General features: G+C 62.9%; 1 protein-coding gene across 1 annotated transcript; it reads left to right on the top strand.

Moving 5' to 3' along the window:
* Positions 1-3,309: 3,309 nt before the first annotated feature.
* C2CD4C (C2 calcium dependent domain containing 4C) lies at positions 3,310-4,601 on the top strand. The gene has a single exon (XM_030293922.1). The coding sequence runs from the start codon at positions 3,339-3,341 to the stop codon at positions 4,599-4,601; it is 1,263 nt and encodes a 420-aa protein (XP_030149782.1). The 5' UTR covers positions 3,310-3,338.
* The last annotated feature ends 7,221 nt before the right edge of the window (positions 4,602-11,822 follow it).

Raw genomic sequence — 11,822 nt, 5'->3', positions numbered from 1 at the left:
AAGGGCCAGCCTCCTGGCCCCCGCCCCTCCCAAGGCAGGTGTTTGGGACCTGTCCCCAGGTACCTTTTCTGTCTGGGGCTCAGTTTCCCCAGCCCCCAAAGGTGATGGGGTGGAGGCACAGGGGTGTGGCTTCGGCTGAGCTAGCAGTGGTGGGGTTCAGGTTCTGGGGTTCCCTTCGAGGTCCGGCCAGGCCTCCCACAGCTGAGCCCCTTTTCTCACCAGGAGCAACGTCCAAGAAGTGAAGGCTGGCGCTCACATCAGTGCTCTAGGCCCTGTTGTGAGCACTTTGCCTGTCAGCACCTGTCTGTCCTTGCTCTGTGGCTGTGGTGCAGGGACAGCTGTTATGCTGGTGGACAGCCGAGGAGATAGAGGCAGAGAGGTCTGGACACTTCAGGAAGTGTTGGCCTCAGGATTCGAACCCCAGATGAGCATCCCCAGTTGCTTAGCACAGGAACCGGCACAGAATAAACTCATTGCCTCCTCCCTCAACCCGACTGGGAGTAGACCTGCCCCAGCTGGGTAGGGGTGAGGGCGGAGTGAAGCCCCCAGCACGCAGCGTGGCTTGTCGGCAGAAGACCTGAGATGGTCACTCCACCTTAGTGGGCACCACTGTCCCTGTCTGTGCAACGGAGAAGGGCGGCCCATGGCCTCTGAGGTCCTCCCTCCTGCCTGCTTCCAGAAAGAGGGCACTTCCAGGAGTCATCCCTCTTACTGTGGTGCTAGTTCATCCATTTGTCTGCCGGGTAGTTATTAAAGACCCCAGTGTCTTGGCGACAAGGCAGGGACAAGGCTGCCACACCCCTTCCTCCCTGCAGTTCCAGGCTGGCAGGGGCAACGGATGTCAAACAAGTATGCGCTCCAGGGCATTCTTCATGGTAGCTCAAGCTGCGGTTCAGTGGGCTCTGCCGGGCCGTGATGCTGGCCCAGCCCAGGCTGGCAGGCAGGGCAGGCTTCCTGGAGGCAGTGGTGAAATGACGCATTCATTGGCATCTGCCTCCCCTGTCAGACTCTGTGGTCGTGCCAGTGTTGCCCACAGCACAAAGAGGGGCCTTAATATTTGCTGAGAGAGAGCAAAGCTGAGACAGACCTTTGGGGGGGGGGGGGAGTCATGGGCCCTGCTGAGCCTTGCTTTTCTCATCTGGACAATGGAACTCCAAAGCCCACCTCACTCCAAGGTCAGGTGGAGGCATTGGAGGGGCAGGAGTTCTGTCCGGCTCCCACCTGCCCCCCTGCACCCCCTTCTGCTGTTGAACCAGTGGTCACTCCAGACCAGCCCCAGCCGAAGCTGGGGCCACGGTGGGGCTTGGGGACACTCTTGGAACACAGGAGGCTCTGGGACAATCGTAATTTAATAAAGCCCAGGCTTTGGATCAGTCCTGGCCATACATTATCGTGCTGTCTCCTCACCCAAGACGGGTAGGCCTTAGGTTTCAGAAGGGGGCATCGAGGCTGGGAGGGAGGGCCAGGAATGAGGAAGCAGAGGTTGAGGGGAGCAGATCACAAGTCGGGAGGGGCTGGGATCCAGCAGACCTTGTGTGCTCAGGAGCTGCCAGGCCTGGGGCCCTGTCCTGGTCTCACCCCTCCTCTGTCTCTCCGTCTGTGAACAGCATGTCGGTGCTGTCCCCTCTTCCCCTGGGTCACGGTTTCCTGTTATGCGTGTGTCACAGGAACTACCGAACCCGTAACACTTCATCGGTGTCTGTCTTCTGGCATCCCTCGCACTGGGACGCATCGGAAAGCTGGACATTGTGCCCATGCATCACAGTCGCGTCCCCAGCACCCAGACTGCTGCCCGCCCGGCGTCCACCAGCTGCTCAATAAACATTTGTTCTCGAAATGAAGGCCGCTTCTTGCACGGCTGCAAGGAGGAGCGCGTCTCAGCGGCCATGTCCTTATTTCCAGAAGGAAACCCTCACTTCCCCTGCACAGACCCACCGGGTTCTGGTGAATCCTTGGGGGCCGGCGGGGACACCTTCAGCGGCACTTTTTTTTTTTTAATGTTTATTCATTTTTGAGAGAGAGAGAGAGAGCGCGAGCACGAGTGGGGGAGGGGCAGAGAGCGAGAGGGAGACACAGAATCCGAAGCAGCCTCCAGGTTCCCAGCGGTCAGCCCAGAGCCCGACGCGGGGCTGGAACCCACCAACCGTGAGATCATGACCCGAGCGGAAGTCGCAGGCTCAACCGACTGCGCCCCCCCAGGCGCCCCAATTGTTGCCACTACTGTACTCAACGCGTGAGACGGGAAGGGCCTGTCTCTGGAGCCCCGGCCCACGGCTGGTGCGGGTCTGTGTCCCGCCCAGGTGAGCTGAGGCAGGGGCTTGGGGCCTCCGGGGGCCCTACAGCGCGGATCCGCAGGCACAAGAGCTACGACTGGCCTTCGACGAGGCGCAACCACCTGCTTGCCTCCCATCGACCCCCACCAGGCCCCTGGGGCCTGGGTCTGGGGGCGGGGCGGGGGCCCCTAGGGCCTGGGGGCGGGGCGGGGGCTGCGCGTGCGGCTGTACTAGGAGGAATACGGCGGCGCGGCGGCCGGGCTGGGCGGTTTCCCGCCGCCGCCGCCGGTGAATGAGTCCCTGCTGCGCTGCCGCCGCCGCCCGAGCTGGAGCTGCGACCGCGTCCCCCCGCGGGCCCCGACCCCTTCGCGCTGCGACTCCGGCGTGCCCGCGGGACAGCCTCCAGCCTCGGGTCACCACCCCGGGGCAGGTGAGTGTGGGGACCCCGCCACGGTCCGCGGGGGTCTGCTAGGACCCCCGCCCCCACCCCAAGCTGAGTCTGGCGGGGGGGGGGGGCGGGGAGACACGCGGGAGGGGTCAGCTCGCTGCGCCTTCAGTCCTCCGACTGACCTCCTCTCCCTGCCCAGACCCTGGTGCCTGGACCCTCAGTCCTGGGCAAAGCCACAGGTGGGTGGGAGCTTGGCGGGGGGTGGGAGGGGGGACGGGGGGGCGGAGCGGGGACATCCTGGGGATCCGCGCATACCAGGGGTGCCTTCCCTTTGGACTGAGCACAGACCCTTTAGCAAGCGCTTTGAGATCCTCAAGACGGGGTGGGGGCGGGAGAGGGGTCGCTGTCCCCTGGGAACGTCGCCCCCACCTCCCTCGCTTCGCCTTGGTTCTGGGAAGTTAAGCTCGATCTCCCTGGGGAGGGAGGACGGGGGAGAGGTGATGCGCTCTGAGTGATCCTGCGCAACCCCCCTTGGCCGGGACCTGCCCCTGTGGCTCCCCTACACAGGCGTCGGGAGCCCCTGTTCCCTTCTCCCAGGGCCTGGGATGCAGCTCCTGACCCCGCTTGTCCTCTCAGACTCTGCAGAGCTCTTCCTGGCCTCCCCTCTGCCCGCCCCCATGAAGAAAACCAACGTGTGGTTCCTGGCGCGTCTCCGGGGGTCCGGAGAAAACGCCAGCCCTGGGAGTGAGGCAGGGGACAGGGGATCCAAGGGACCCCTGTACAGCAATGTGCTCACACCCGACAAGATCCCTGACTTCTTCATACCCCCCAAGCTGCCCGCTGGCCCCACAGATCCCGAGGCGCAGGCAGAGCTGGGCCCCGCCACCTCCGATCAGAGCCTGGCCTCGGGGACACCCCGCCGAGCCCCCCGGAGTCCCCGGCTGTCTGCCAAGCTGCCGGCTGAGAGCAAGAGCCTGCTGAAGGCAGCCACCCGGCACGTGATCCAGATTGAGAGTGCGGAGGACTGGCCAGCGGAGGAGGCTGCCACCAACGCAGACCCCCAGGCCCAGGGCGCCATGTCCCTGCCCTCTGTGCCCAAAGCCCAGACGTCCTATGGCTTTGCCACACTGGCGGAGAGCCCCCACACGCGGCGCAAGGAGTCCCTGTTCCACAGCGAGCATGGAGCCCTGGCTCAGGTGGGGTCCCCAGGTGCCGGGCGCCGTCGGGGGGCCCCCAAGGCCAATGGGGGAGATGGGATGCCCAGGGAGGCTGGTGGGGCCCTCATGAGCCCCAGTCGCTACTTCAGCGGTGGGGAGAGTGATACTGGGTCCTCGGCCGAGTCCTCCCCATTCGGGTCCCCTCTGCTCTCTCGCTCTGTGTCACTGCTGAAAGGCTTTGCCCAGGACAGCCAGGCCAAAGTGAGCCAGCTCAAGCACTCGGCGGGCCGCCACGGCTCTCTGTCTGCTGAGGACAGTGCACCAGACGCGAGCCCGGGGGCTCGGCGCCGTTTGACCCGCAGGGCCACCCCGGAGCCGGGCCCTGAGACTGGCCAGGCGCCCCGGGCGGAGCACGCCGTCCGGATGGGCCCTCGGGGCAGCGTCAGGCTGCTGGCAGAGTATGAGGCGGCCCAGGCCCGCCTGCGGGTGCGCCTGCTGGCTGCCGAGGGCCTCTATGACCGCCTGTGTGACGCCCGGAGCATCAACTGCTGTGTGGGCCTGTGCCTGGTCCCCGGCAAGCTGCAGAAGCAGCGCAGCACCATCATCAAGAACAGCCGCCACCCCGTCTTCAACGAGGACTTCTTTTTCGACGGCCTGGGGCCGGCCAGTGTCCGGAAGCTGGCCCTCCGGATCAAGGTGGTCAACAAGGGTGGCAGCCTCAAGCGGGACACGCTGCTCGGGGAGAAGGAGCTGCCCCTGGCCTCCCTGCTGCCTTTCCTGTAAAGGCCCCTCCCTGCCTCCCTGCGGAGGGTAGGGTGCGGGGGGGAGGGGGGGGAAGACCCCACCCCACCCCACCCCACCCCACCCCACCCCACCCCACCCCACCTGGGTCCCCATGGGCGGGAGGCCGCGTGGCCAGGCCGGTGGGGGGCGGGGGCTGCGGTGTGGCGTGTTCAAGCTCAGACTGGGGCTGCAGTCGATGCCGGGGGTGGCCAGGATACTATTTTTCACGGATTCATTTTTTTTTTTGGAAGAGGAAGAGAGGGGGCTGCCAGCAAAGAGAAAGGGACACTTGGCAGGGCTGAGCGTCCCCCCTCCCGACCCCCCCGTGCCCCAAGTTCTGCGCGGCCTTACCCCTTCAAGAGTTCTGGAAAGGGGTTCTCAGGGTGGGGTGTGGGGGGCCGGAACCTGTTCCTGGAGGCAGCTGGTGTGGATCACAGGCCTAGAGGTGACCAGTCCTGAGGCTGAGGCCCCTCTTTCCCTTGGTCGTATGGGAGTTCTCCCGGCCCGGCCCATGAGACACCCCCTCCCCCGCCAGAGAGCAGTAGCAGGCCTGGGATCTGCCAACAGCACCCACAGGGCCCCAGAGCCAGAGCCCGCCGGGGAGCAGGGTGCCACGTGCGGTCTGAGAGCCACGACCTGGCAAAAGACAGGCAGAGAAGGGGGCCCGGACGCAGAGGAAGCCCCAGCAGGGGTGGTGGAAAGCAGACAGCTCTCCTGTGTGCTGTCTTCCTCCAGCGCCTTCCCTGGCCCGGCTCACCTCACCTGAGACCCTGCTGGGACATCCGGAGCCTGCTTCCCCAGGAGGGGCTGCTCAGAACAGACCCCGAGAGCAGCCTCCCTGCCCCCCGACCCCCTCCTCCCTGCCCCTCTGGGGCTGGGAGCTGCCACCCTGCCGGCCTCCTGCGCAGCACCCTTGGCAGCTGGACACCGGGGACTGATGGCTGGATTTTACTCCACGTGGTAAATGATTGTGGTTAGCGTGGGTGGGACGGAGGGATGAAGCTGGCAGGCCAGGAGTACCCTGCTTGTGCCCCTTCATGCCGCTAGGCCGCTGCATGGATTTAAGTGTTGTGTCAGTACGTGGGTCCTTGAATGATGTTTGCAGACAGTTTCTGGCCTAACAGGACAGAAACAGTATGGTTTGAAGCAGGGGCCTCTCCTAGCCCACCTGGTGGGCACCCTTGGACCAGGGCAGACCAGGATGGGGGCACCCCTCCCCATCCAAACACTGTCTCTCCTAAGTAGGTTCCCAAATCCCACTGGGGAAGGGGCGGAGGACCCTTCCCCCATAGCCTGGGAAAGCACTTGGTCCCCTTTGCACTTTGGGGAGAATTTGGGGCCCTTGGAGCTGAGGTCCCTTGCTGTGCCCCCTTGCCCCTACCTCTGTCCTAGGCCTGCTCCTTCATGCTCCCTGCTGCTAGTGTCAGAGGGGCTCCCCTTTACTCTGGAACCTGGGGACCACCCAGCACCAGGCTTGTGGGCTGGAACAGGCAGACAGAGGACCCTGCATTGAGTCAGATGCTTGGGGCTTCCACTATCTCCCTTCCCTCTGACCCCGACCTCTCATCCCTGCTTTCCGTCTGTGGGGGCGGGGTGTTTTATACACCCCTGCACTATTCGATATCTTTGTGTTCCGTGTCGACTGTGGGTAAATCTTCAAGACGCCCTCCCCCAAGTGTGTTTGTTTATAAATGCTGTTTTTAGTGCAATAAAGGTGTTTCGGGAGTGCGGGGGTGGAGATCTGCTTGTTTAGTAACGAGAGGAATTTTGCCTTGAGTTCCAGGGAGGGTCGGTGGAGTTTTCTCAGCCCTTTGGATCCTCTGGGACTGTCTCCTGCTTGTGGGGGAGGCGGGAATGCCGCAGAGCAATGGCCCTGGGGATCCCCAGGCCCTCTCGCAGTCACAGCAGGTCAGTGAGCAGGGTCCTGTTTTCGTCCCCCATCTGCACACGTGACATCCCACCTCACAGGCCAGGCTGGGGACCTTCAGTAAGCTGCCTGTGGCAGCCCAGCTAATGAGAGCCAGGACGGGAACCCACTGTGGCCACCAGAAGGATGCCCGGGCCTGCCACTTCCAGGCTATGGAGCAAACTGGACTGAGGTGTCATCACCGATAAGGACCCCCCCCTCAGATGCCATGAACTGCCAAGGCAGGAATGCCCCCGCTGACGCAGCCCTCACTCTCAAGCCCTAGGCCTTGAGGTCAGACAGGAATAGAAAGCCAGCATTTCAGCCAGGAGGCCACCCCCACCCTTGTCATGCCACTTGGAGATGCCCCGGGCCAGGGTGGCAGGAACAGCCCGGGCTGTAGGCCATTCACATCGATGCTGTGCCCTCAGCCTCGAATGCCTCCCAGCCCCCAACTTCTCCACTTTCAGGCTTCAGCTGAGATGGTGCCTCCTCCAGGAGGCCTTCCCGGTCCTCTTGGCTGGGAAGGGGGGCTTTTCTCAGTATGTCCTACATCCGACCTCGGCTCACATGCTGCATGGGGTCCTGTCTGTCTCCGACTCCAGGGTCGGGACAGGTTCATCTCGGTGAGTGGTGTCTTCAGGTCCAAAACCATGCTGGGCTCCCAAGAGGTGCCCGACCGGCGACTGATGAATAATTGGAAAGCCACAGCTTGACCCCCACGTCTGTGCTCCTGCAGGGTAGCTGGGGAACAGGGAAGCCGGCAGTGAAGGGGCGACCGCCCTTCACCCCAGCTTGGCTCTCACCAAGGAGCTGAGTTGGCATGAGATGTGGAGAACCCTTGTCCCGTCAAGGCGTGATGGGAGGTGGCATCCGTGACCCGGGGGACGTGTGGGAGCTCCTGTCACAGAACGCCGGGGGTCGGAGGTGGGGCATCACGAGGAGGAGAGCAGGTCAGTCTCGGGGAGTGTGGGAGCTGGGCTGACGTGGGCTCCGTTTACTCCAGACTTGCTCCGTCTGATGTGGGGGCGAGGGGACCGGTCCAGAGAATGGAAGCAGGTCAGCTGCATTTCCAGTGACCTGCTCAACAAGGGTGTGCTTCCTCCTCAACGCCAGTTCTGGGACAGAGTCACTGCCTGCAGTCGAGGGGGCACGGCTGAGCCCTGGGGGTGCTTCCCTGCCACCCCTTCCTCCACAAAGCCTGTGTGGGGCCTGCCCACCCCCACCCGGCACAGCCAGTGTCCTTGTAGAAGTGGTGGGACTGAGCGGCCCCACCAGACCCGGTGGTGGGCTGTGGGGACAGCAAACACATCTGAGTGTTCAGTCTTTCTGCCTGAAGGGGGCGTTAGCTGAGCTCCCGGGGTATGCTGGGAACAAGGCCACCACATCCCGGCCGGGAAGCTGCGTGTCGCAGACCAGAGGCGAGGATCCGGGTGTGGCCCTACTGTGTGCCGCTCCTGCGCCCTGGGTGCCTGCAGTTGTCTGCTGGGCTCTTCCCCTGGCACCCACTTCTCAGCAGAGACACGAGGGCGCAGGGAGCCCGGGAAGGAGCTGGCCTTGAACCCATGTGCGTGGCCAAGGGGGCTGGATTGGATCCCCCCCCCCCCCCGCCGACCGCTGGCTCAGAGCTGGGGTCCACTAGGACACGCCCCCCCGCCCCAACACCAGAGCTGGTTTCCTCTGGGATTCTTGAGCAGACTGTGAGTGCCCTGTGCCCCAGTTCAGGGCCCTGTCTCCTGGTCTGAACCCAGGCCTGGCTCCGTTCTCCCCTCTCACCCTCACGGGGCCCGGACTGTCAGGCCCACCGCGAAACCACCACGAGCCTTTGTGCGGAGCTGGGGTCCTGAGCAGCCTTCCACCTGCTGACAGCCCGCCAGACGAGCCGCACTAATGAGGCCTGGTCCGGCACGGTTGGTCCCAGGATGTGTTGCCAGGGCAACCGGGCGCCTTCTTGCCTCTTCCCCACTAGCCACTCGTTGCCGGCAGCCTGTGTGCTGTGTGTGTGTGTGTGTGTGTGTGTGTGCGTGCGCAGGTGTGTGCTGGGCGTGTGCGCATGGGCGTCTGTGCACATGTTCACTCTGTGGGCGTGTTAGTGTGGCCACATGCCTGCTGCGTGCACAGGACACAGTGCAGGGGCAAGTGCAGGAGCGCGCGTGTGTTCGAACGTGTGCACCTGCTGCCCTCGCACCTGCACGGGCTGTGTGTGTGCTTCTCTGTGCACGCACCGTGTGCACGTGTTACCATGTAGTGTGCGTGTGCTGTGGCTGCCCCATGCCTCACGACACTCAAGAGGACGTGCCCAGATGGGACCAGCAGCTCAACAAGGCCCCTGCCTCCTGTCCCCGTGCTGGCTCCTCGCTGGGAACACCCTCGCCATGTGCTCTCACTCTGCGTTTAGGTATCAAGCCGCCTTCTCCTTCTCAGGGTGGCCGGCCCCTCGGTGAGGTCAGATCCCCCATCATAACCCTGGTTCTGTCACGCACCGCCTGTGATAGCAAGTTGATAGGAATGGCCTGTTGTTTGCGCCCAGCGCTCAGCCCCGGGTGCAACCCTAGGGTGGGGGGGAGGCATGAGTCTTTTGTCCCTCCAGCCTGGCTGCTACACTGAGTGCCCCTACACCCAGGAGAGCCGTGGACATCCAGGGCCACCACTAGCAGTGGGCAAATCACAAAATGGTGCCCCTTTGTCTGACCCGAGCCGGTACTATTGACAACAGAGGCCAGAGATGAGGAGTCAGATGCCTGGTGACCTTGTGGGCACCTGGATCTGACTGTGCCTGAAGTCCATGACTGCACACCATTGCAGTTCAGAGGGCCAGTAAAGTTCCTTCTCTGTGTAAGCCAGCTTGATAATATTTGTTTGTTTGTTTGTTGTTTTTCCATTTGTAGTCAAAGAACACTGATAGGCCAAGTCTTCAGTCTGGTGAAGTAGAAACAGCCCTGACCTAGGCAGGCAGCCCCGGAAGGCCTGGGAGCTGCACATCCCACTGCGTTGGGGAAGGTGGCACTAACCAAGGAGGGCTTTGCAGAAGGGGCAGAATCTGAGACAGGGAAGGGCACTGGGGCAGCAGGGACCTTCCAAAGGTGGAGGGAAGGGGCCTGGGGATGGGGCCCACCATGGGTCTGCATTCCACCCCAGTCTGCCCTCTGCCTTCACCTGCTACCCCTGCTCCCAAACCTTCCATGGCTCCTCATGGCCCCATATCCTGGCCTTGGAGACCCACCCTGTGCCCAGGCCCCCACTGTCTGTGAACCTGTTCTCTGCGTGTGCTGTACTTTTCTGGGCCTGGAGATCCGAACCCTAATCAGGGAGGAGTTTAAGGGCAGCGCTCCACGCTGGAATTCAAGCCCCGGATTTTTCCATGGCGCGGCCTCCAGCGAGTCCCGGGGCATGTCTGGGTCTCCGATGCTTGGGCTGCGATGAGGCCCAGGCGCCTTTGTGGGCAGAGCTCGACGCACAGGCGCGTTCTGCAGAAGCAGGCACAGTTTTGCGATGATAATTAATATAATCACATTAGGGTGATAATTGTAGGCTACCGCCAGACCCACTGTGGTCGGGCTCCCCCTTGGCCGCCGGGGCCGGACCTCGCTCCCCCGCCCCTGCTCTTCCCTCCAGCTGCCGGCACCCCCTCTGCGGTGTGGGATTCAGTTAAGCTGTCCCCCCCCCCCCCCCCCGCTTCTCCGCCGCAGCGACAGAGCGGCTACCACGGAGAAAAACGACTTCAATAAACAGGAACCTCGGGGAGGGAGCGGACTGCGTTTGCCGACCCCTGTCAAGCCAGCGTCCCCAGAGGGCCTGCTGGGGCCGCGCCCCACCTGTATGTTGGAGATGTTCCGCCCTCCAGGGTTGCGTTGTCATGCAGACCGCGCAGGGCCCGTCGTTAAGCCCGCAGTGGGTGACAGGGATGGACTGCTGAACCCTTAGACTCTGCTGACCTGACTCACACAGGGGGAAACTGAGGCACAGGGCAGTAGGCCCAGCTGGCAGGTGTCAGGAAGGCGATTCCGCCCGCGCTGGGTGCAGACCCCAAGCCTTCAGCCTCAGCCAGGCTGCCTTCCCACACCCTCACAGCCTCCTTCTCAGGGAGACACCACCCCCTGCCTTCCAGGCCCTGCCTGGGCCTCTGGCCTGAGTGTGAATCCGGACAAGTCAGTCCCTCCTCTGTGGTTCAGCCTCCTCCTCGCACTCTGCGTCCTCCCCCATGCTGCTGGCGGCTGGGGGAAGGTCTGATCTGCCACCGGTGTGCAGCCAAGGCGGGCGCTGCTAGGGCCGCTGCCTGGCGGGGAATTTGAGCTTGCCCGGAGGGCTCCGGGACACAGCCCACGCCTGTGGTTTAAAGTGGGGCCTTGGGTCCCCAAATCCGCGGACCTGGAGGTGGAGTTCAGCCACAGGGCGCCACCTGCTGGGTCTGGCGGGATGTGGCGGGAGGCCAGCCTGACTGTTCCTGCTGAACCGCGCCCCCCCCCCCCCCACGCTTCTCCCTTGGCCCTGTTCGCCTGCGTAGGCTTTGCCCGCGTGTTCAGTGAGTTCTGTGATTCCCTTCCAGAGAGTCACCAAGCGTGAGGGGGTTCTGGGGTTGCCTGGATTTGCAGTTGGTGTCATCTAGTCTTTCCAGCTGGGCTTCCTCCCGAACCCGCCACGCCAGCCCCTCGCCCTCCCTGGGAGCTCATGTTGCCATGGTGACCACTCATTTCCCCTCCCCCACCCCTCCCCACTCCCTGCCAGCCCCTGACTGGCGCTTACCTTTACCTCCCCGGAGGGAGGACCCAATCCCTGAGCCCCTGGATAAGGCTACCCCTTTGATCCCCATCCTTACTTTAGCTCCCCCAACCAAGCCACAGGGCCCCTTCTTTGTTCCTTGAAGTCAGGGAGGCCACTCACATCGTGGATGGCAGCCTGGCTCCCTGAACTGCCCAGAGGACCCTGAGCAAAACCCTCTGCCCTGCCCTCAGTTTCCCCATGTGTAAAATAAAGTGCTAAACTAGCTTTTAGCTCTGGGGGTGGGGCAGTGGCAAAGTCAAACTTGCAAAACGTTCACAACATAAACCTCATCTAAATATGCAGTGACCACCTAACGTACGTCATAGATTTATCTGAGTGCAAAGCTGCTTCAAAGGAGACTCAAATTTTACAAATTCCGAGTTCAAGGTAAAGCAAAACTAGTTAACGCCTTCCAGGGCAATAAAGTGTAGCCTTGGGGATAGAATTCTTCTGTTTGCAGCTGTGAGTCTTCAGGTTAGCAATTAGCAACCAGCCCCACAAGCTGAAGTGTCAGAGTCAATGAGAAAGCACCTTTCCCTGGGCGTCCGGTGGCC

The sequence above is a fragment of the Lynx canadensis genome, chromosome A2, assembly GCF_007474595.2.
Source record: "Lynx canadensis isolate LIC74 chromosome A2, mLynCan4.pri.v2, whole genome shotgun sequence".
Classification (NCBI taxonomy): Eukaryota; Metazoa; Chordata; class Mammalia; order Carnivora; family Felidae; genus Lynx; species Lynx canadensis.
The sequence above is the reverse complement of the archived record's forward strand: the minus strand, read 5'-3'. Positions and strand labels throughout refer to the sequence as shown.